Source organism: Macaca mulatta, chromosome 1 (assembly GCF_049350105.2).
Source record: "Macaca mulatta isolate MMU2019108-1 chromosome 1, T2T-MMU8v2.0, whole genome shotgun sequence".
Lineage (NCBI taxonomy): Eukaryota > Metazoa > Chordata > Mammalia > Primates > Cercopithecidae > Macaca > Macaca mulatta.
Window position 1 is genome coordinate 120,067,343 of NC_133406.1, and position 24,860 is coordinate 120,092,202.

The following is a 24,860-nucleotide window of genomic DNA, read 5'->3' on the forward strand; positions in this document are numbered from 1 at the left end:
TGGCTACCAAGGCTGTCCAAGTAAACTGTTGTATATACAAGAATGAAAGGATTTGCCCTTCACTAGCTGCAGTGGAGTGGGGCAGGAAGGTTTGGAGGAGGATGTGTGGCTCTGAAGACTATACATTGTAGGCAAAGTGCCAGCTGTGACTCGGAACAACCAAAATCAGGACCAGGAGCAGTTTAGAAGAGAAAACAGTTCTTGGAAAAAGCAGAAATATTTGTGGGGTACAGGGGAATTTGTAAGGGACTTCGTTTCCTAAGTGAACAGGTAGGAGTTCAGAGGCAGCTAATGCTGATGGGACTTAATTTTATTTCCACAGTTGGTAAAATTCAAGGACAATGTGGTTACCTTCATTCATTTGATTAAACAAACACAGAGCATATGCTAGGCATTGCTAAAATCTAGTGTAGAAATCCAGTGTTAAAATCTAGTGTGGAAAGCCAGGCAAGCATTCATGAAACCATAATACAAACCAGATCGGGTAAAGTGCTACAATGAAGGTACACACCAAGCAGAACACGAAGGAGGGAGTGAGTAATTAGATTCCACCAGAAAAGTTTTTCTAAAGAGGGTGGCATCTGAGTAGAGTACTGAAGTATGCTAGCAATATAAAATTTTATCATACATTGGGATTACAAAATACAGTGCTTTTGTTTAAAATTTAAAACAAATTAGCTTGTTTTCATCATTCCACAGTGTATGCATATATCAAAACATTGTACCCCATAAATATATGCAATTACTATTTGTCAATTAAAAATTAACTTAAAAACAGTATTGATGAAAATAATTTTATTCTTCACTGGTAGAAGGAAAAATATTCCCGGGTCTCCTGTGAGTGCCTAGGGTCCCATTCATCTGAAAGAGCAATGCAGCGCAGCTGAGGTTGCTGGCAGGCGTTACAGCAGAGTTTACTGGCTCTACAGTCAGGGACATGGGTTCCAATCCTCCTCCTCTGTCAATTTCCAACCATGCAATTTTGGACATTACTTAAACTCTGTGCTTTAGCTTCCTCATTTGTAAAACAAGGTTAATGATAATAACTACCTAATAGGGCCACTGTAAGAACAAAATGAGCTAATATATGAAAAGTGTTTAATTCATTGTCTAGCGCATTTTAAGCATTCTATAAATCATAGTGATTTTTCATTAATGTTTGCATACCAGGCAGAACTCCAATACTGTATAGAAGTCATGAATTTTAATTTCAGTTCTGCTCCAAAGTGCTCTCTAGGGCTAGACCAGTGACCCAGATTTTCCATTTCTCATCTTTCTGATTCATCATGTGAGACCAAAGCATTGGCAAGGAAGCTGAATAAGTAGATTTCCTCACTTGCTGGCTGGAGGTCTAGGGAGCAGAAAAGGTGGACATTTCCCCCATCTTGTATCTGTCTTAAGGAATGTGTGTGTGTGTGTGTGTGTGTGTGTGTGTGTGTATGCAGGAATAGACAACTGGGACAGTGCCTTAAAATATACACAGTATTTCTGATGCATTATATCATTCATTCATTCAATAAATAATTACTGTGAACCGTGTGTGCGTGTGTGTGTGTTTATTCAGATTCATCCCTTTCAGTGGTTAGCCTTGTCTGTCAGCTATAACAAAAACCTCAAACCTCAAGGAAAGAAATTACAACCAGGCCTTCAGACAGCTGGTGGTAATTTACTCACACAATCCCCTTTATCCTTTCAACACCCACTATTTATGTGTATCTGACGTTGGGAGAGGGGAAATCATGCAAGAAATATGGTATGTAAATTTCTGGAAAGGGGGTTGGAATAGTGAGGGAAGACTTGTGTGAATTACATGAATAATTCTCCTTGATTTGAACATAGATATCAGATCTTGAAAATTGAAGGGACTGATGTTAGGGTCAATAAATACATTTCTGGAACCAGAAACAATACTGGAATAAATTCATAAATAACTTCCAAGGCATTCATGACAATCACACCATCACTAAAATCTGAGTCATTTTCCAGGACGGGACAAGTAGTTCCAGTACAAGTCAAAGGAGCATGTGTCAATCAATCCAGACTGCTTTAAAAATTCATAGCGATAACAATAACTAAATGGAATGCATGATCCTAGTTCAGATCTTGGACTGGATTCTGAATTAGAAAAAAAAAAAATATTGCTGCCATGTTCAGTGGCCCACGCCTGTAATTTTAACACTTCAGGAGGCTGAGGCAGGAGGATCACTTAAGGTCAGGAGTTTGCAACCAGCCTGTGCAACATAGTGAGATCTTGTCTCTACAAAAAAAAATTTAAAAATTATCTAGGCATGGTGGTGCATACCAGTAGTCCCAGCTACTCTGGGGTCTGAGGTGGGAGAATCACTTGAGCCCAAGAGTTGAGCCTACAGTGAACTGTAATCACACCACTGCACTCCAGCCTGGGTGACAGAGAGCAAGACCCTGTCTCTTAAAAAAAGGAAAAAATATCTCTAAGGACAAGACAGCCATATATAGCCATGTTCCTTGCCTTTGTTTCTTATATCAAGCCATCTACTAGCTGGTCCCTGAAGCCATATTTAACAGCTTTCGCTCATACACACATATGAGTGAAAAGTAACATTGATTTTTTTTAACTTTCCAGCTTGAAAAATTTAAATTTTTCAACATATAGAAACATTGTAAAACTAGCGCAATAAAGTCCTGTAAATCTTTCACTTGCTTTATAGATTGTTAACATTTTGCCACATTTGTTTTCTCTCTTTACACACACACACACACCCACAAGCACACAGACACAATCATTAATACTATTTTGATGAACCATTTGAAAGTAAGATGTAGATTCTTCACCCCTAAATATTTAATGTGTATCTCCTAAGAATATTTAAAATCGTTAAATAACTGTATTATGTAAAAAACTATAACACCCTTTTCAGGTCAGCTTTTATCACTATTAAGGAGAACACTTTACATCGTAATCTGAAGTCTCAGCAGTGAATTACTTAACTAAAATCAGGAGCTACCCTCTGCTAGATATTTGGCTCACATCTGTACAATCAAAAGTGCTGATCAAAATAATCACTCCCAGGACAAAGGCAAAATACACAACAAAGACAAATTCCCTCTTCTATGCACCAGCCAATTTCTTGGCAGTTTAGAACAGCTGTTTTGTCCTTTCTTCCAGCTGGCAAAGGTTCAAAAATATCAAGATACAGCCTCAGAAAGCTTCACACGAGGAAGAAATTTTAATGAGAAAAATCTCACATTCTGTTCACTTTTGTTTTCATTTTCATTTTAGCATGTAAAATGTCAAAATACTGAGCTGTTGAGTATAGTATCAAACATCTGGCAATTCTGGACAAAAGATGAGCAAAACTCAACAGTCCTTTATCTTTGCAAAATTCAAGTGGCTTTAGGAGTTAATACCATAGGGGTAGGGTGCCGTGGCTCATGCCTGCAATCCCAGCACTATCGGAGGCGAGGCAGGCAGATCGCTTGAGCTCAGTAGTTTGAGACCAACCTGGGCAACATGTGAAACCCGTCTCTACAAAATATACAAAAAAAATTTAGCCAGGCGTGGTGGTGCACATCTGTAGTCCCAGCTACTCAGGAGGCTGAGGTAGGAAAATGGCTTGAGCCTGGGAGGCAGAGGTTGCAGTGAGTGGAGATCATGCCACTGCACTCCAGCCTGAGTGAAAGAGCCAGACCCTGTCTCAAAAACCAAAACAAAACCTTATATCAGCTGGTAAAATAACAAACACATCCAACATTAACCACCGCAATTCCTTTCAACCAGAATAATCTTTTACCCAGATAAAAGTATCCTGGTTTTAGGCTATGCATGTGATGTAATAACAACAGACAGAGAGATACAGAAATTCTCAAGCTGGCCTAAGCTCAGAGCTTGTGGTATACAGAAGAGAATTATTACATCCTTTATTTGCTGGCTTCGGTACATTCTTAGGAGATAGAGGGAGGGAAAAAAAAAATCAAAACTAGAAGGGTCTGGTGCTGATGGACGAGATCAACTTGTTCAAACTTTGCTTCAACTGTTAAGGTATTCAGGGCTGGAACTAGGATGAGAGGAGCAAGGTACTCACCGGAAGTGTGAAATGTAAAGAGTGCCAAAAACTCAGTAATCAAGATAAATAATATTTTAATGCGATATTTTAGAAAAAAAATTAATGCAAAAAAATCCACAATGAACAAAATATCAAAACTTTAAATAAAGACAGGATCCAACCATGCATTTTCATGATTCAGGAAGTGTCTTACTTGCTCCATCCTAGTCCAGGCCCAACTCATTCATCCCCAGATGATGTGCCAAAAGCCAAATCTTTAGAGGCGTCTCCTCTGGTGCTCTCTAGTGCTATGCTCTGCTGACCTTGTTGGCAACAGCTCTCTGTTATGAATGGTCAGACATCAGGTGGCACCTTTAAGACATCACAAGGTAAAAGCAGCTCTCTGAGCTATGGCCAGCTCTTTCAACCTCCTTTCAAACAGTCTTACGTCTCAAGGGGAAGTTTCTGTAATGTATAGGGCATCAGGGAGAGGGTAGAATGAGGTAGAAAGGGGAGATAATGGGAGAGGGAAAAAAGAACAGGTGACCTCACAAGTTGGCACTAATGTAACTACAGTGCAATATTTCAAGAGTCTATCTTTTTAAGAAAACCTTGAGCCCCAACTCTCATTTGGAGGCACCTGCTCACTCACCTCCAAAACCAAATCCACCTCACTTCTGTTCTTTTCTGTTCTTCTTTTTCACACTGTCTACAGGTGGTTCTGGAAATCAAAGTGGCCAGGCTGCTTCCTGCATGCAGCCTGTAGTGAATTCAAGTAGTGTAGGATATTTCAAATTGGAGCCTCTTCACTGTGAATAGCTGCTCATCCCCAAGTACCAAACCTAATTTTGTGACAATGAAAACCATCTGCAGGTGCCCCCTGCTGGTGGTACTATCCTAAACACTTGCCCTCACTGATGTATTTTGTTTGGTCAATGGTCCAGAAAGTCAGTCACAGTCATCAACACTATTCCCTATGCCCTTATACCTAAGCAGGTTCACTTATGTATGCTACCTGCCAGGCAACTGCAGGTGTGTGGCATTTGCATTTTCCTTCTATGGATTCCTAGTTCCTCATGGTGGGAACCTGGGGCCCGACTTCTTGCCTCTCAAACTACTAATATGTCTGCCTCACAGGGCCAGGCACTTCTCTAGTCTTGAGTCACTCATGTCATCTTTTTAACCTACCCTTCGGTAGGACACTGGAGCCATAGATGTGAACCTCAGCCTTTAAGGCATGCAAGAAGACAGCTGAAGTCCCCAGGGCCAGTCACTGCCAGCAATGTCTTCCAGGGGTGTTTGAAGGGATGACTGAGCAAGTAGAGTCTGAGTTTGTTATTATTCTGAGGATATAGACAAAAATGTTTAACAAGGCTTACATAGCTTGGCATAGTCTTCAGCCTCAGCTCTGGTTATACTCCCCCTTCCCTTCTGTGCTTAGTTTGTACTAGTCTTGTTCCAGAGAAGAAAGAGAGAGAGAACTAATTCTGCTGCTCTTCTGGTGTCCAGGAGCTCAAGTAATGGATACAGACTGTAATAGGCAATCTCTAAGTTGGTCCCCAATGATCCCTGGTCATCAAACCCTTGTGTAATTTCCTCGCCTTGAGTCTAGTACTCATTTCTAATGAATACAGTAGGGCAGCAGTGATGGAATGTCACTTCTGAGATTAGATTATTTTTTAAAAAGCAAGAACAACAGTGGCTTCCATCTTGAGGATGCATGCTCTCTTTCTTTTACATCAGTTGTGCTGGGGGAACTAAGCTACCGTGTTATAAGCAGACTTACGGTTTGGACAGGAACTAAAGCCTGCCAAATACCATGTGTGTGAGTCTGAAAAATGGACCTTTCAGTCCCTGTCGAGTCTTGAGACGACAGCAGCCCCAGCTGAGTGCTTGACTGCAACCTCATGAGAGAACTTGAGACAATTCTACCCAGCTAAGCTGCTCCCAGATTTCTGACCCTCCAAAACTGTGAGTACTAAATACTTGTAGTTTTCAGCCACTGAGGCAGTTTGCTATGCAGCAATAGTAATAGTAACTAACACACAGACTTCTGAACCTTTCCTCAATCCAAGGTCATTGTGTGGAGTTAGAGATCCAGCTCTCCCATTCACAAAGAAGCTATTATTCTCTCTACAGTAAAGAAAGACAAAGAAGTCAGAACAGTTTTTTAAGGCTGCACATCAGGAAACTAGATGTATGGTGAAAATTTGGGAGCGATAAGTAGGACCTTTCCCAGTCTGTAGAAGATACCACCAAAGCATGCTCACTCGAGAATGTGCTTTTAATTACTACCAAGCACACTTTTTTTCTTTTTGAAGATATGTGCAAACAATGAGAACCCTTCTTGCTGAAATTACAATACAGCTGTACATTTTTGTTGAAATGTTTATTTGGAGATTTCAAAGTCAAGGTTTATATAGCCAAAAGATCATAGATTAGACTATCATGGAGACAAAAAGGATCTAAAATTTGATATTGTTTGTACACTAGGGTCACTGCTCATGTTAACATTTCCTTCATTGCATCCACTTTCTCTGAGCTGGTGTTGTAAGGTTAGATGTGAGTGTGAATGAGCATGCATACAGTGGACAAAATCCCCCCATTCTGTAAATGCATGTGCCCATTATTCCGGGCAGTGAGCCCAGCTTGCTTTAAGTCTTTGTTATTTGAATAGTGTCCCAGATTCTCCTTTGAAATGTGCAGTTCGCCTATTTTTATTAACCTTAATATGTAGCTCTCTGATGCTTTTTTGATAGATTCTTGGTCGTGCCCGGGTACCCTTCCTTTCGTTTTAAACAGGTCATATATTTATCTGTGCTGGCCTTCAGGTGGTATGCCATATAAATTAGAAAGCAAATTCTCACAAGGTCAAATTTTAATCAGGTAGTTTATTATTTTTAAACAGATGACATTTTCATATTTGGTATGCTAACTTGGAGACCAGACCATTTTTGTCCAAGTTCCAGCAAAGGCTTTTGTTTTATTTGTTTTGCTTTGGTTTACTTTTTAACAAAAAGCAAACCTAGGAAAAAAATTTAAAAACATACAGGATGCACAAAAACAATTACTCTAATACACATGAAACAGAAAATCAACACCTGCCAATTAAACACAACTTTCACCATTTCATAACTGTGTGATCTTGTCAAATTACTTAACCTCTCTATAAAACTGGGGATCATGATAACATCTTTTTCACAGAATTATAGTGAGAATTAAATATTATTCTTATGAAATGTTTCAGATAGGGAGGGTCTAGCATTTATCATTCACTCAATAAATGTATTAATCATGTAATTATATATGTAATTATGGTGATAATGATAATGTTGCTGCCATGAGATGTCAGGTTTCATAATATAAAATCGTTATAGAATTCTGTTTGGAACTCCTGTGAGACCTAGTATTAATCACCTGTACTTATGAGGCTGCTCCAGCAAATAAATTTAAGAGAATAGGCAACTTCATCAAGAGGTTAAAGGGTCCTAGGGCAGTGGTCCCCAACCTTTTTGGTACCAGGAACCAGTTTCAAGGAAGACAACTTTTCCATGGACAGGGTGGGGGACGGATTTGGAATGATCATTAGGTATTAGATCCTCATAGGGAGGAGGCAACCTAGATCCCTCATATGCCCAGTTCACAATAGAGTTCGCGTTCCTCTGAGAATTTAATGCAGCTGCTGGTCTGCTGATTGACAGGAGGTGGAGCTCAGGGGTAATGCTCGCTGGCCCGCCACTCACCTCCTGCTGTGCAGCCCGGGTCCTAACAGGCCATGGACCAGTACCAGTCCATGGTCTGGGGGCTGGGGACCCCTGTTCTAGGGGAATACCATCACCATGTCTGCTACCCTTCCCACCGTGGGCACTACCACCATTTGGTCACCATATGCAACCCTGTGTGAAGATATTTTTAATACTATCCAGGGTCCTTTTCATTTGAGTGACCTCTATCTCCTTGTCCCACCGTCTAACTCCCACCTTCATAATGAGTGGGGAGAAAACCTCCACTAGGGCGAAGCAAAAAACCTCAAACAGAGGCTTCAAACAAAACTTAATATAAAGACTCCAACCATGAAGTTGTCTCTCTTTATTCCCCAGTTATCTTCTTGGTAGGTTTTGTTTTCAGGATCTGCAGGGTACCAAGTTATCTGCTAGAAGGCCCAGGCCTTCTCTTCTTAACAACCCTGCTGCTACCACCATGATGTAAATCACTATGATCTCATATTGGTGTTACTTACTACAATAGCCAGCAAAGCAGCTATTGGCCTCCTAAGGTCTGCTCTCCAATAGCAAAGTGACTTTTTAATATTTTTCGGATCATATGATGTTCCAGGTTTTAACCTTCACTGGCTTCTCAATGTCCTTAGAATAACAGCCACTTCTGACCACGGCCTATAAGGTCTCAGGTGACCTGGCTCAGGTTCACCTCTGCCCCCTCCTCTTATTTATTATGATCCAGCTTCACTGGTCATTTTGTTCCTCAAACACACTAAGCTTATTTCTACCTTAGGGGTTTTGCAGTTCTTTCACCTCCTGCTTCAATTCCTCTCTAACGAAGTTTATTTTTTAATAAACTTTATTAATATCAGACATCACTTTATTTGTATATTTATTTATTTATTTGTTTTCTGTCTATGTCCTCACCAGGCCTACTACAACTTCATTAAACTTAAGCTTGTGAGAGTAGAGCCTTTATCCAATAATCTTGTTTCTCATTCTATTCTAGCACCTAGTATTGTGCCTGATATTTCATATATACCTTTTGGAAAGATCTGTGAACAGACTCCAGCTATACTATTTTTTAAAATAGGATTTAATGGAAGAGGAGACCCACAGAATCAAAGGAACAGTTGAAGACTCAAAGGAACAGGCTCAGAAGGGGCAGGAATAGGGGAAGCAATAAGGATCTAGGTAGCAAGAAGGGGCCGATTGGTTCTGGCCACTTTTTTCTACTCTTATGTTGCTCCACTGATGATGCAATGCTCATAAAATCAGATCATCCTCGGGTGGGTCTCAAGATCATCACTGAGCTCAGGATACCTTAACCAAACTTCCCACCAAGACTATAAACTACGGCAAAAAAGGCAATTCTCGCCACCCAAAAAAAAAGTAGGGTTATTGTCCAAAGAAGGGAGGAATGGATACACCCATAGCCAAAAACCCAAAACAAAACAAAAGTCTGCAATAATCTCTCACTTGATATTTTGTCATCTAGAAAACAACTACTTTCTTTCTTTCTTTTTTTTTTTTTTTTTTGAGACGGAGTTTCCAGGCTGGAGTGCAGTGGCGCGACCTTGGCTCACTGCAACCTCCGCCTCCCGGGTTCAAGTGATTCTCCTGCGTCAGCCTCCTGAGTAGCTGGGATTACAGGCGCCCGCCACCATGCCTGGCTAATTTTTTGTATTTTTAGTAGAGACGGGGTTTCACCATGTTGGCCAGGCTGGTCTCAAACTTCTGACCTCAGGTGATCTGCCCACCTCGGCCTTCCAAAGTACTGGGATTACAGACATGAGCAACCATGCACGGCCAACATCTACTTTCTTGCAGTATTAACTGATATTTGTTTAAGAGATATAAATAGATTTCAATATTAAGTCAAATAAAAGAAGAAAGATACCTCTGTTCAAAATTATACAGCATACTAAAAAGATGCTTTTAAATGTCTTCTCTGTTCTATGATTCAGAAGAAACTAGAGGTCAGGGGACAGTTCTATGAGACATGTCCTTTTGGATATCCCAAACTAAATTAATTATCTTATTTCCCTGACATCTGCTTCTCGTACCACATTATCTATCTCAGTTAATGAAATTACTATTCACTCTCTGACTGGCCTAGGAATTTGTTTAGAGAGAGTTTATTTGTCTAGAGTAATAAACTGGAGAGTAATATTTGTTTCCACCATCTCCCTCATTTCTCACACTCAATTGATCAAAAAATCCTATCGATTCTAACTCAAATTCTCCAACCTATCTCTTCCTTACCATTCCCAATACCAATGCCTGTGTTCAGGTCCTTATTACCTTTGGCCGTGAACCACTTGCAACAGTTTCTCAGTGATCCCGTCTCCTCACTCAATCCACGTAAGCCCATCTCCCACACGGTTGCCACACTCATGACTCTAAAACAAAGATCTATGTCTGCCAGACTCTTCTTTAAAACCTTCTATAGGCCGGGGGCGGTGGCTCGAGCCTGTAATCCCAGCACTTTGGGAGGCCGAGACGGACAGATCACAAGGTCAGGAGATTGAGACCATCCTGGCTAACCCGGTGAAACCCCGTCTCTACTAAAAAATACAAAAAAACTAGCCGGGCGAGGTGGCGGGCGCCTGTAGTCCCAGCTACTCGGGAGGCTGAGGCAGGAGAATGGCGTAAATCCGGAAGGCGGAGCTTGCAGTGAGCTGAGATCCGGCCACTGCACTCCAGCCTGGGTGACAGAGCGAGACTCCGTCTCAAAAAAAACTCCACACTGTCTATCAAAAATAAAAGCCAACCACCTCCGTGTCTTAGTTGAAATGACAGAACACAAAAGTTTCTCATAATGATTTATAAATGCGACCCTTTCTTTAATATGGAGGTTCTTTCACCCTGCTGTACATGAGAAAAGCTGTAGTGCACTTAAAGAACACTGATGCTAAGACCTCAATCTGAAAAAGTCTGGTTTAATTGGTCTGGAATTAAGCCTTTACATCACCTTTTTAAAGACCTCCCCCGGATAATTCTACTATGTAGTCAGGGTTGAAAACTACTAATTTATAACATGGCTAGGAAGACACTTCTACTTCTAGACAGCATGCGGTAATAGGGTTCGTATTCATTCCCCTTCACCCCGACAGGAATTACTAAAACATAGGACAAGATATACAAAATAATTATTTTCAGACACTGGATATCAGACAACATAGTAAAGTTATTCAAGAGGAGAAAGAAACAAGCAAAGTAAGCCACACGACTGTCCTATTTAACTGCCCAGGAGCTCACAGGTAGTCATAGCAGAGAGGGAATCCAGGCAGAGCCTGGTGATCTTCCTGAGTTGAAAAGATAATGCTGGGATTTGAGAAGGCCAAGGCAGCTAGAGTTCATGGTGAAGAGTACCAGAAAGAAGAGAAAATTCCAGAGGTCTGTGGAGAGTCTCCCTGAATATTCAGCTGAGTATTGATCGGTATATCAGAAAACTACCAAGGTTGGGGTTAGAACCACACAAGAGAATCAGATTAAACAATTCTCTTGACTCACACAAGGCTGAAAGTAGTTTGTTTCATCGTCTACTAAAGTGGGAAAAGCCTCATAATTAACAGGATATTGGGTAGAGTACTCAGAAAGGTATCACCCAAGTAATGGGGAAAATTAATCATCTTTAAAAAGCTTCTTGGGTTCCTCATAGTGAAACTTAAAAACAAGATCAAGAAGGATCTGTTTCCAACTAACTTAACTGTGACCCAGAATAAAGCTCAATAATATTTACGGGAATACAAAACTATATAACACCCAATATGTAAAATGTTCAATGTGTGACATCAAATCAAAATATTACCAGGTGTGCAAAGAAGCAGGAAACAGTACTCAAAATGAAGAGAAAAATCAATTACTAGAAACATACTCAGAATTGAACAAATGTTAGAATTGTTATTATAGTATTTCAAATGTTCAAGAAAGTAGAACAGATTGATCAAGTGAAGTAAAATATTAATACATGGGCCAGGCACAGTGGCTCACGCCTGTAATCCCAGCACTTTGGGAGGCCGAGGCAGGCAGATCACCTGAGGTCAGAAGTTTGAGACCAGCCTGGCCAGCATGATGAAACCCCATCTCTACTAAAAATACAAAAATTAGCCGGGCGTGGTGGTGGGTGCCTATAATCCCAGCTACTTGGGAGGCTGAGACAGGAGAATTGCTTGTACCTGGGAGGCAGAGATTACAGGTAGCAGTAAACTGAGATTGCAACATTGACAAGAGTGAAACTCTGTCTCAAAAAAAAAAAGAAAAAAAATTAATACATGAAAGTTACACACTTCTAGAGATGAAAAAGACAATATCTGAGATGAAGAATACACTGGATGGAATTAACAATAGATTAGACACTGTAGACAAAAAAGTTAGTGAACTTAAAGACATAGCAATAAAAATGATCCAAAAATAAAACAAGAGAAAGAAGACAAAAAGTGAACAGAGCATCAGTGATCAATGGGAACAATTTAAATGACCTAATAAATATATAATTGAAGTCCCCAAAAGGAAGGAGTTATAAAGGGCAACAAAAAATTTTTGAAAAAATCATGGCTGAAAATTGTCCAAGTATAATGAAAACTGTAAACACACAGATCCAGTAAGCGTAACAAACCCAAAACACAAGAAACGTGAAAATAACCACACCTAGGCACATTTTAATGAAATTGCTTAAGATCAGTGATAAAGAGAAAAATTTCTAACTATTCAGGAGAAAAAAAAAAAACCATTATATAGAGAGGAACAAGGAGAAGAATGACAGCATAACTTGAAAATTAAAAGACAACAGAGAAGCCGTGCGCAGTGGCTCACGCCTGTAATTCCAGCACTTTGGGAGGCTAAGGAGGGCAGATCACCTGAGGTCAGGAGTTCGAGACCAGCCTGACGAACATGGAGAAACCCCATCTCTACTAAAAATACAAAATTGGCTGGGCGTGGTGGTGCATGCCTGCAATCCCAGCTACTCAGGAGGCTGAGGCAGGAGAATCACTTGAACCAGGGAGGTGGAGGTTGCAGTGAGCGGAGATGGCATCACTGCACTCTAGCCTGGGCAACGAGAGTGAAACTCTGTCTCAGAAAAAAACAAAACAAAACAAAACAAAAAGACAACAGAGCAACATCTTTAAAGAGCTGAAGGAAAAAAAGAGCAGTCACCTGGAATTCTATAACCAGCAGAGTAGGTTTCTTGTGCGTACAACCCGTGTAGTCACACAGGGCTTTGTACTCAGAAGGACTGTGCTTTGTTTAATGCTCTGTTGCTAATTACTTGAAATTCTTTTTTTTTTTTTTTTTTTTGAGACGGAGTCTCGCTTTTTCGCCCAGGCTGGAGTGCAGTGGCACCATCTCGGCTCACTGCAAGCTCCGCCTCCTGGGTTCACACCATTCTCCTGCCTCAGCCTCCGAGTAGCTGGGACTACAGGCATGCACCACCACGCCCGGCTAATTTTTTGTATTTTTAGTAGAGACGGAATTTCACCATGTTAGCCAGGATGGTCTCGATCTCCTGACCTCATGATCCACCCGCCTCGGCCTCCCAAAGTGCTGGGATTACAGGTGTGAGCCACCGCGCCCGGCTGAAATTCTTAATAATATTTGAACAGAGGGGTCTACATTTTCATTTTGCATTGAGCCCCCACAAAGTATGTAATCAGTCCTAATAACCAGCAAGAATATCTTTCAAACATGAAGGTGAAATAAAGACTTTTTCACATACAAAAGCCAAACGAATTTTCCCAGCAGCAAATCTGCACAAGAATAAGAATAATTAAATAAATTATTTCAGGCAGAAGGAAAATGATACCAGATGAAAATCTAGATTTAAACAAACTAATGAAGAATACTGGAAATGGTAAATATGTCAGTAATATGAAACTTTAAAAATATCTTTTACATCACTAATGAGTAAGGAAATGCAAATCAAAGCCACAATGATATTTCACTTTACACCCATTAGGATGGCAATTATTTTAAAAAACAGAAACAGAAAATAACAGTGTTCATGAAGATATGGGGAAACTGAAACCCTTGTACACTGTTGGTGGGAATGTAAAATGGTGCAGTTGCTGTAGAGAACAGTATGGTCGTTCCAAAAAAGTAAATATAGAATTACCATATATGCAACAATCCCTCTTCTTTTGCAACCCAAAAGAATTGAAAACAGGGACACAAACAGACATTTGTACATCTATATCTGTTGCAGCATTGTTCACAGTGACAAAAGGTGGAAACACTTGAAATTTCCATCAACAGATGAATGGATTAATAAAATGTTGTATAAACATACAATGGAATATTATTTGGCCTTTTAAAAGGTACATAATTATAAGCCTGGGCAACGAAGTGAGACCCCATCTCTACAAAAAATACCAAAAAAATTGCTTGTAATCCCAGCTATTTGGGAGGCCAATGTGGGAAGATTGACTGAGCCCAGGAAGTCAAAGCTGCATTGAGCCATGATTGTGCCATTGCACTCCAGCCTGGATGACAGAGTTAAGACTCTATCTCACACACAAAAAAGTATGTAATTACAACACATGCTACAACATGGATGACCCTGAAAGAGATTATGCTAAGTGAAATAAGCTGGACGCAAAACAACAAATATATGATTCCACTTATATAAGATGGCTACAGTAATCAAATTCATAGAGCCAGAAAGTAGAATAGTGGTTACCAGGAGGTAGGGGAGAGAGAATGGGTAGCTATTGTTTAAGGATTCAGAGTTTCAGTTTGGGAAAAAGAGAAAATTCTGGAGATGGATGGTGGTACTTGTTGCATAATAATATGAATGTACTTAATGCAACTACTGAACTGTACACTTAAAATGGTTAAACTGGTAAATTTGTGGGGGAAGAAGAGTTTACTTAGCTCTTTTATTTATTTATTTATTTTTAGACAGAGTCTCACTGTCGCCAGGCTGGAGTGCAGTGGTCCGATCTCGGCTCATTACAACCTCCAACTCCCTGGTTCGCGCCATTCTCCTGTCTCAGCCTCCCAAGTAGCTGGGACTACAGGTGCCCACCACCATGCCCAGCTAATTTTTGTATTTTTAGTAGAGACAACGTTTCACCATGCTGGCCAGGATGGTCTCTATCTCCTGACCTCGTGATCCGCCCACTTTGGCCTCCCAAAGTGCTCGGATTACAGGCGTGACCACTGTGCCTGGCCTATTTAGTTCCATCTATTCATTTATGCAATGATGGTCTCAGCAGTAGGTAATAGAAATATAACCTTATATTTAAAATTCATTTTTCATTTTGAAATGTTTGGGTCTTTGTCTCTTCTTCCTAGTTTACTATTTTTATTTATTTATTCATTTATTTTTAACAGTGGTGGATCTGAGATCTACCTTACTGTTTTAAATACTTAACTCTGACCAAATAGAAGATAAATAAAAATTGCATTCCCTTACTTTTCTCTAAGGCCATACTGGTATAACTAGAATTGGCTCTTTAGAATTTAGGTATCATTTATAGTAAGTTGGAGATCTGATCACAGAATGATACATGTAAGAAAGTTATAGCACAAAAAAATGCACAGATATTTTTAAAAGGACAAATTTCAGGACACTTTCCATCTGAGTTCATAAGAAAGTCCTCTTGAGTATCCTTCAAAGTTAAAACGCTCTTCCCTTCAAGTTCATGAAAATATTAGGATTCATAGAACACAGTGGTCACTGGTGACATGGCCCATGGTAGCTGAATTAGATTGAGTATAAATGAAGTCTTCACATATTAGCTAAGAGGTTAACAGAAGAAAGGCCAGGAAGCCACTTGAAACTCATGTCCATGGAAGGCCAAATGAAGTTGATTTAACTGTTCCATTAGAAAGATATTATCCCACTGCTTAGCCCTCAAAGTGCTCATACTGCTACTTTCCTTCTTTATACCACCAGTTCTGGGAGCAAACCTCCTGGAAAAATGGAAGTATAGACTGTAAACACAAAACTGTGGGGACAGCAAAGGGGCTCTGATGCTCTAGTTGTGTCTAGATACTGTCAAATGTCCCTTGTGATGCACAATTGCCCTTAGTTGAGAACCACTAACCAAAATAAATTAAATAATATGTCGTGTTCATGCATCAGAAGACCCAATATTGTTAAGATATCAACTCTCTATAAGTTGATCTATAGACTCAATGCAACCCCAATCAAATAGCCTACTGGCTTTTTGTCTATAATTACAAGTGAATTCTGAAATGTATATGGAAATGCAAAGAACCTAACACAATGAAAACGATTTTGAATAAGAAGAATGAAGTTCAAGAATTTAACTACATGATTTCAAGACATGTAAAGCTACTGTAACCAAGTCAGTGTGGTATTGGTCTAAAGATAGATAAGGGAGGCTGAGGCAGGAGAATTGCTTGAACCCAGGAGGTGAAGTTGGAGGTGACGTTGCAGTCAGCCGAGATCGCGCCACTGCACTCCAGCCTGGGCGACAGAGTTAGACTCCGTCTCAAAAAAAGAAAAAGAAAAAAAAAAAAGATAGATAAATAAATCAGTCAAACAAAATAGAAACCCAGATACAAATGATTACATACATTTCAACAAAGGTGCTAAAGCAATTAAATGGAGAAATGATAGTGCCCTTAACAAACAGTGTCAGAACAACTGTACATCTACATTCGAAAGGAAAAAAAAACCTTGATCACCATATACAAAAGTAAACTCAAATGAATCATAGGCCTAAATGTAAAAATGCAAAACTATAAAACTTCTAGAAGAAAATAGAATATTTTTATAATCTGGATTAAGCAATGATTTCTTTGGTATGTCATTAAAAGCAAAACCATAAAAATTAAAAGCAAAACCAATAAAAATGATAATGTTTATTTACCGCAGCAAAATTTTTAAATGTCTGGTCTTCAAAAGACAGTGTTACTAAAATGGAAAGACAATCTGCACAGTGCGAGAACATATTTGCAAAGAACATATACAGTAAAACTTGTATTTAGAATATGAAACTAACCCAATGAACTCAGTGAAACCCAAACAACTCAATGGAAAATGGGCAAAAGATTTCAACAGACACTTCACCAAAAATATGTAGATAATAATCAAGCACATGAAAAAAAAAAGCTCAATATCATTAATCATTAGGGAAATTTAAATTTAAAAAAAATAAGATTTTACACCCACTAGAATGGCTATAATAAAAAAGATGTACAGTAACGAGTATTGGGAAGGATGTGGATAAATGACAACCTTCATACATTACTAGTGGGAATGTAAAAGGTATAACCCTTTTGGAAAACAATTTGGCAGTCTCTTTAAAAGCATGCCTAGTGTTATATGCCCTGAGAAATGTACCCAAGAGAAATGAAAGACGTGCACAAATAATTATAGCAACTTTATTTGTAATAGCCATAAAACTGGAAACAACCAAACGAATGGTGAATTAATAAAGTGTAGCACATTCATGCAATGAAATACTACTCAGCAACAAAAGAAAATGAACTACTGATACCCACAACAGCATAGATAAGTTTCAAAATAATTATGCTGAGTGAAAGAAGCCAGACAACAACAAAGAGTAGATACTATATGATGCCATTTGTACAAAATTCTGGGAAATGCAAAGTAACACATAATGACAAAAGCAGAGGGGTGGGAAGGAGGAATTGAAAAAGGGCAGAAGGAAGCTTTTTGGGATGATGGATAAGTTTGTCATCTTGATTGTGGTGATGATTTCACAGGTATATACATATGCTGAAATTTCAAATTGCACACTTTAAATTTACCCAGTTTATTGTATGTCAATTATATCTCAATAAAGTTGTAGAGCAGCAATAACAAAGAGATGGCTAGACAAGCATATTACAGTAGTTGAAGTTTGACGTTAGAAACTCATTGAATCTTCTCTGAAGTTGTCTGCAGGTTTCAGGCTATCCACCTACATAGAATGTGCAATCTGCTGGGCTTCAAAAGCACACATTGAGGCAGATGGCCAACAGCTGAAAATTCACTTAATTTCCTTTTTAAAATAGTTATATACTTGAAAAAGGATTGACTTTGAATTAAATCCTCACAGAAAATTTCTATCACAGCATGGGATTCACTTCAATAAAGCATCTTCCCAGCATCATAAATCTGCTTGTGTCCTTCTGGCAAAATTTGCTTCCCACTCAACCTGGCTTTGTTATCTGGTCAAGCCAGACAAAAATTCACCTCCTGTGTAAAGCTGTCTCTGATCATCTGCCTTTTTTAATTTTTAATTTTTAATTTTTTTTTTGAGATGGAGTCTCACTCTGCCACCTAGGCTGGAGTGCAGTGCTGCAATCTCGGCTCACGGCAACCTCCATCTCCCTGGTTCAAGCGATCCTCCTGCTTCAGCCTCCTGAGTAGCTGGGATTACAGGCACACCACCATGCCCAGCTAATTTTTTTGTATTTTCAGTAGAAATGGAGTTTTACCATGTTGACCAGACTGATCTCGAACTCCTGACCTCCAGTGATCGGCCTGCCTCGGCCTTCCAAAGTGCTGGGATTAACAGGCATGAGCCACCGTGCCCGGCCTCATCTGCCTTTTAGCACCATAGAGAGGTACCATTAACCACCTGGTTTATATTGCCAGCATGTAGGGGCTGTAATATGGTACCCCAGCCCCATCTCCCTACCCCCATCATTCTTTTTTCCTTAAGAAAATAAGCTTGCCACTTAGAATTTAAACTTTACAATTAAGATAAACTAATTTAGAGAATAAATGGAGACACTTGAAACAGTCACAAGGATCCCCAAACCAGACTATAACCTGACTGAAAGTATTAGCATATCAGAGACAGAAAAAGAGGTGTACCTAAGAAGGGAGGATAATCATCAGTGGACACTTAGTGTCCAGGAAAAAGAACCCATGTGTACCCCTTGATGCTCTGAAGCTATCAAATTATTTGAAATTTAGAATCCACTAATTAATTCCACTTGCTCTAGATTCAAGTTTCAAAAACAACCTTTTGGCTGTAATTTGGCTCTCAAATGTGGCACGTATACAAAGAGATATTTTGCTGGGATCATAAAAGAGAGTCTAGTTCCCTAAGATGTTGAAATTCTCATTATAAATTAATAATTTGTTATTCTGGGTTTATAGAGAAGTCCTGTGATTTATCAGTTTAAAAAACAGTCTTGGCTGGGTGCAGTGACTCATGCCTTTAGTCTCAGCACTTTGGGAGGGTGGGGTGGGAGGATTGCTTGAAGCCAGGAGTTTGAGACCAGCCTGGCAACATAGCAAGACTCCATCTCTACACAAAATAATTTTTAAAAAGTAGCCGGAAATGGTGGTATACAACTATGATCTCAGCTACTTGGGAGGCCAAGGCAAGAGGATCCCTTGAGCCCAGGAGTTGGAGGCTGCAGGGAGCTATGATTGCGCCACTTCACTCCAACCTAGGCAACACAGTGAGACTCCATCTCTAAAAAAAAAAAAAAAAAGAAAAAGAAAAAGAAAAGAAATAGACTTAACAAGTTAAAGACCAGATTTTGACATATTTTCCAAGATAATGCCACTTTCTATGGCTTGTTAGGGAAGTCAGCTTTCCTTGGAGAGAGAGAGAGAAAGAGAAAGATGTCTACAGTTCATCTTTCTGTTATAGCACTTACTCCATACTCCAGTTACTGAAGCGTATTGTAGAACTGTAGATTCTGAGTTACCTGAGGGTAGTTTTGTATCCAGTTTGTGCTGGCCTCCACCATCACTGCTCAATAAATAACACCAAAATGAACTGAATTTGGATAATGTGCAGAGCTGCTTTTTTCACATTTTTTAGTTGCCTGAGAGTTAGAAAATGGTACCAAAAACACCACTCCCCAAGTATAACCTCTAATACACTAACACTCATTAAACCTCTAACACTATAGCTAAAATAGTTATGTCTTTTAAAGAATGCTAAACTGGAGAATTGATTTTTAAATGAAGGGCAAAGTAGCACTAACCTCAGTCAAGTTGCTGTAACTGTTTCATTTGGGAACTGTGAAATTTTATAAAAACATTTCAAGATTTATCATTACATCAATGAAGATGAATATAGGTGTACTTTGTCAGATGAGTAACTATTAAGGAAATCATGAATGTTTGCTATCTATTTTCACAATTAAACCACAATTTAGAGGATCAAATTCTAACCCTACAAACTTTTCTTTTAACCAAAGACAGGGAGAAAAGTCATACTCTTGTGATAAGGAGTCATAATTCATTTTAAATTCTGCAGGATTAATGCTGCTTTCCACATGAAAAGAATTCATCCTGTGTATGTCAAGTGATTAAGAAGCCTTGGAATTATAAACGTACATTCAGATTAATTTTTTTGTTCTAAGCTTTAAATAAAACTTCAAAGTATTTTATAAAAAAATTAACATCCCATATACTTTTTTAAAAAAGTAATTATGTCTATAAAAGTAATTTGTATAAGGTAATAAAAATTTTACTTTATAAAAAATCAAACAGCAAATACTTTTTGCTTAATTATTTCTTAGGAACAGTAATTTATTATGGGTTTCTTAAAAGACATATGATTCATCAAAAAGCTTATACACCATGATCAAGTGAGCTTCATCCCTGGGATGCAAGGTTGGTTCAGCATACGCAAATCAATAAACGTAATCCAGCATATAAACAGAACCAAAGACAAAAACCACATGATTATCTCAATAGATGCAGAAAAGGCCTTTGACAAAATTCAACAGCCCTTCATGCTAAAAACTCTCAATAAATTCGGTATTGATGGAACGTATCTCAAAATAATAAGAGCTATTTATGACACACCCACAGCCAATATCATACGGAATGGGTAAAAACAGGAAGCATTCCCTTTGAAAACTGGCACAAGACAGGGATGCCCTCTCTCACCACTCCTATTCAACATAGTGTTGGAAGTTCTGGCTAGGGCAATCAGGCAAGAGAAAGAAATCAAGGGTATTCAGTTAGGAAAAGAAGAAGTCAAATTGTCCCTGTTTGCAGATGACATGATTGTATATTTAGAAAATCCCATCATCTCAGCCCAAAATCTCCTTAAGCTGATAAGCAACTTCAGCAAAGTCTCAGGATACAAAATCAATGTGCAAAAATCACAAGCATTCTTATACACCAGTAACAGACAAACAGAGAGCCAAATCATGAATGAACTTCCATTCACAATTGCTTCAAAGAGAATAAAATACCTAGGAATCTAATTTACAAGGGATGTAAAGGACCTCTTTAAGCAGAACTACAAACCACTGCTCAGTGAAATAAAAGAGGACACAAACAAATGGAAGAACATACCATGCTCATGGATAGGAAGAATCAATATCATGAAAATGGCCATACTGCCCAAGGTAATTTATAGATTCAATGCCATCCCCATCAAGCTACCAATGACTTTCTTCACAGAATTGGAAAAAACTGCTTTAAAGTTCATATGGAACCAAAAAAGAGCCCCCATTGCCAAGACAATCCTAAGTCAAAAGAATAAAGCTGGAGGCATCACGCTACCTGACTTCAAACTATACTACAAGGCTACAGTAACCAAAACAGCATGGTACTGGTACCAAAACAGAGATACAGACCAATGGAACAGAACAGAGCCCTCAGAAATAGTACCACACATCTACAGTCATCTGATCTTTGACAAACCTGAGAGAAACAAGAAATGGGGAAAGGATTCCCTATTTAATAAATGATACTGGGAAAATTGGCTAGCCATAAGTAGAAAGCTGAAACTGGTTCCTTTCCTTACTCCTTATACGAAAATTAATTCAAGATGGATTAGAGACTTAAATGTTAGACCTAAAATCATAAAAACTCTAGAAGAAAACCTAGGTAATACCATTCAGGACATAGGCATGGGCAAGGACTTCATGTCTAAAACACCAAAAGCAATGGCAACAAAAGCCAAAATTGACAAATGGGATCTAATTAAACTAAAGAGCTTCTGCACAGCAAAAGAAACTACCATCAGAGTGAACAGGCAACCTACAGAATGGGAGAAAATTTTTGCAATTTACTCATCTGACAAAGGGCTAATATCCAGAACCCACAAATAACTCAAACAAATTTACAAGAAAAAAACAAACAACCCCATCAAAAAGTGGGCAAAGGATACGAACAGACATTTCTCAAAAGAAGACATGCATGCAGTGAATAGACACATGAAAAAATGCTCGTCATCACTGAGCATCAGAGAAATGCAAATCAAAACCACAATGAGATACCATCTCACACCAGTTAGAATGGCAATCATTAAAAAGTCAGGAAACAACAGGTGCTGGAGAGGATGTAGAGAAATAGGAACACTTTTACACTGTTGGTGGGACTGTAAACTAGTTCAACCATTGTGGAAGACAGTGTGGCAATTCCTCAAGGATCTAGAAGTAGAAATACCATTTGACCCAGCCATCCCATTACTGGGGATATATCCAAAGGATTATAAATCATGCTGCTATAAAGACACATGCACACGTATGTTTATTGCAGCACTATTCACAATAGCAAAGATGTGGAATCAACCCAAATGTCCATCAGTGACAGACTGGATTAAGAAAATGTGGCACATATACACCATGGAATACTATGCAGCCATAAAAAAAGATGAGTTTTTGTCCTTTGTAGGGACATGGATGCAGCTGGAAACCATCATTCTTAGCAAACTATCACAAGAACAGAAAACCAAACACCGAATGTTCTCACTCATAGGTGGGAACTGAACAATGAGATCACTTGGACTCAGGAAGGGGAACATCACATACCGGGGCCTATTATGGGGAGGGAGGAGCGAGGAGGGATTGCATTGGGAGTTATACCTGATGTAAATGAGGAGTTGATGGGTGCTGACGAGTTGATGGGTGCAACACACCAACATGGCACAAGTATACATATGTAACAAACCTGCACGTTGTGCACATGTACCCTAGAACTTAAAGTATAATAATAAAAAAAAGACATGTGATTTATTTAAGCACTATTAACTGAATGTCTTTGTTTTCTGACATAAACAGTGGATAGTGTTATGAAAAAATAAAATTGTCAGTGAATATGCTAAATGTCATAGTTCACAAATATAGCTATCCAGAACATAGAATACAGATCCAATGACTATTTAGTTTTATAATTAGCACCGTTTTAATCCAAATTCCAATTTTATGCACAGGAAACTGAGGCCTACAGAAATGAAGTAACTTTTTACAGACCCGTTAGCTCAGAGGCTGGAACCACTATTGCCTGGTAGTTTGAAATGAGTACTACCTTCCATGAAATAAAAAGCTAAAAATGCTGTGATGAGGACATGTTTTTTTTCTAGAAAGGCTGCAGCACAATCTATCTCTTCTCCCAAAAATCGTATTTATGACAGATTTTTATGTTACTGCTACTACATGAAGAAAATTGAGCCTAATCTGTTCGGTCTTCCAGGCCAAAGCAAAGGAAAGGATTGATTTTAGATGGAGCTTGTCCTGCGTGGCCTCCATCCAGCCATCAGGCAGGGCTCCAGCTCTGCAGGGAAAGAGAGGTAGCCCAGGAAGAGGGAATCACCACCCGCCCCACCCTGCAATCTGTATCTAAGAGAAATAACCCTGAAAAGCAGAGGTATAAGAGAAGGCAGTGTGTGCTTTCGTCCGGGTGCATTTCCTGATCCTTCATCTTCCATGACCATCTCTGATGTTTCCATCCCGGTATAGCCTTCTGAGCCATGTGTTCATCTCTCCTTTGGCTCAGTCCAACAGACACAGCCTGCAGTCTCACCTCCATCAACACAGCAAATGTCTATGCCTCAAGCTAAGACCTTGAGACAGAGACCGAGCTTCCCACGCTTTAGCCCTTCCAGGGGCATACCTTTATTTCTGGGCAACTCAACACTGTCCCTCCTCCTCCTGCCTCCACCACGGGCCCCATTATCTCCCTAACCTTCTCCAAGCAGTAGTCACTCAGCACCAACCCCTCTCAGGCGTCGGGATCTCCAGCCAGGGGCCCCAGCCCTCCGCGCGGTTCTCCTGCCCACCGCACCGTGCATTGCCTACCCCATCACGTTCCTCAGCCTCCGGGGCTCCAGAGGCAGGAGCTGGCCATGCTCTCACCTCATCCAGGGTGCGGCTGCCGCGGCTGCTTCTTCCTCCTCGGCCGCCGCTGCCCAGCTCCCGGCTGGCTCCGGGCGCCGTCTTTCCCGGCTCGGGGGATGCCGCGGGGACTGAGGGGTTCGCGTCGCGTCCCCGGAACGGTAAGGCGCGTGGTGAGCCCGGCGGGACGCGCGACAGCAGCAGCCCAACTCGTATCGGCGGCGGCAGCAGGACCCGCTGTCTGTCCCCTTCATGGATTTCCTGGGCCTGGCCACCTCAGTCTTAGCTACGGTTCCTGCTTGTTTTCCTGGTGTCTTCCGGGGCTGCCAGGGCGCATCCTCTGGGCCTGGCTGAGCATTCCCGTCAGTTCTCTGGGCCTCCTCCGCGGCTGCCCCTGCCACCTGCTCCGCCCAGATTGCTTTGGTCCTTCTCCCGCAGACACACTCACTGCCTTTCATCATCTGTCATCTCCCCATTCTCTCTCCACCCACTGCCTCATTCCCACATCCCACTCCGTTTCTTCCTTTCTATCCGCTCCAGTGTCACCTTCCCTTTATTTCCAACCTCAAAGAAGTTTCTCCTTTTCTGCCTCTCAATAGTTTCCCCGGCTTCATCCTCCTCCCCGCGCCCCCGTATCAGTCATCCTTTCATAATTTATCCAGTTTTTCCTATCCTATTAGCTCCAAAGAATCGTTACTGCAGGTTGTTGGCTAGCCTCTTTTCTTCCTGTTTCTCTCTCTTTCCTAAAATCTTTTCCTTTCAATGTTCCCTTTAGTTTTTCAATTGTAAAAACTTTCTCCCAAACAACCTAAATTTTCATTTCAGTTGAGACTGATTTCAGTTTTCCATGAACTCATAGTAAAGCATATATAGCTTGGTATCCATCATAAACCAAGAAAGTGTTTTAACCTTTTTTTGAAGTTGATTAGTTAAATAAATTATCTAGTAAATATTCATTCCGAAAATCCAGTTCTTATATCCAACATATGTCTTTGAAAACAGAGACTAGTTTTTCTTTTGCATCCAGCAAAGCAAAATGTTTCTGCAACACTATTGCATATAGCAAAAGGTCAGCAGGGGAGGGGGAGCAAGGTTT

General features: G+C 40.0%; 1 protein-coding gene across 17 annotated transcripts in view; it reads right to left on the reverse strand.

Annotated features, from left to right (window-relative positions):
- LOC106996441 (myomegalin) overlaps positions 1-24,186 on the reverse strand; it is a 219,802-nt gene extending 195,616 nt beyond the window's left edge. For all 17 annotated transcript variants that reach the window (XR_013398911.1, XR_013398909.1, XR_013398910.1 and 14 more), the window contains exon 1: positions 23,786-24,186. Coding sequence is in view for 14 of the 17 variants with exons in the window: in XM_028847190.2 (XP_028703023.2) it covers positions 23,786-24,018 (233 nt within the window). In the remaining 3 variants the exon portion in view is untranslated. The remainder of the gene's footprint in view (positions 1-23,785) is intronic.
- Between the last annotated feature and the right edge of the window lie 674 nt (positions 24,187-24,860).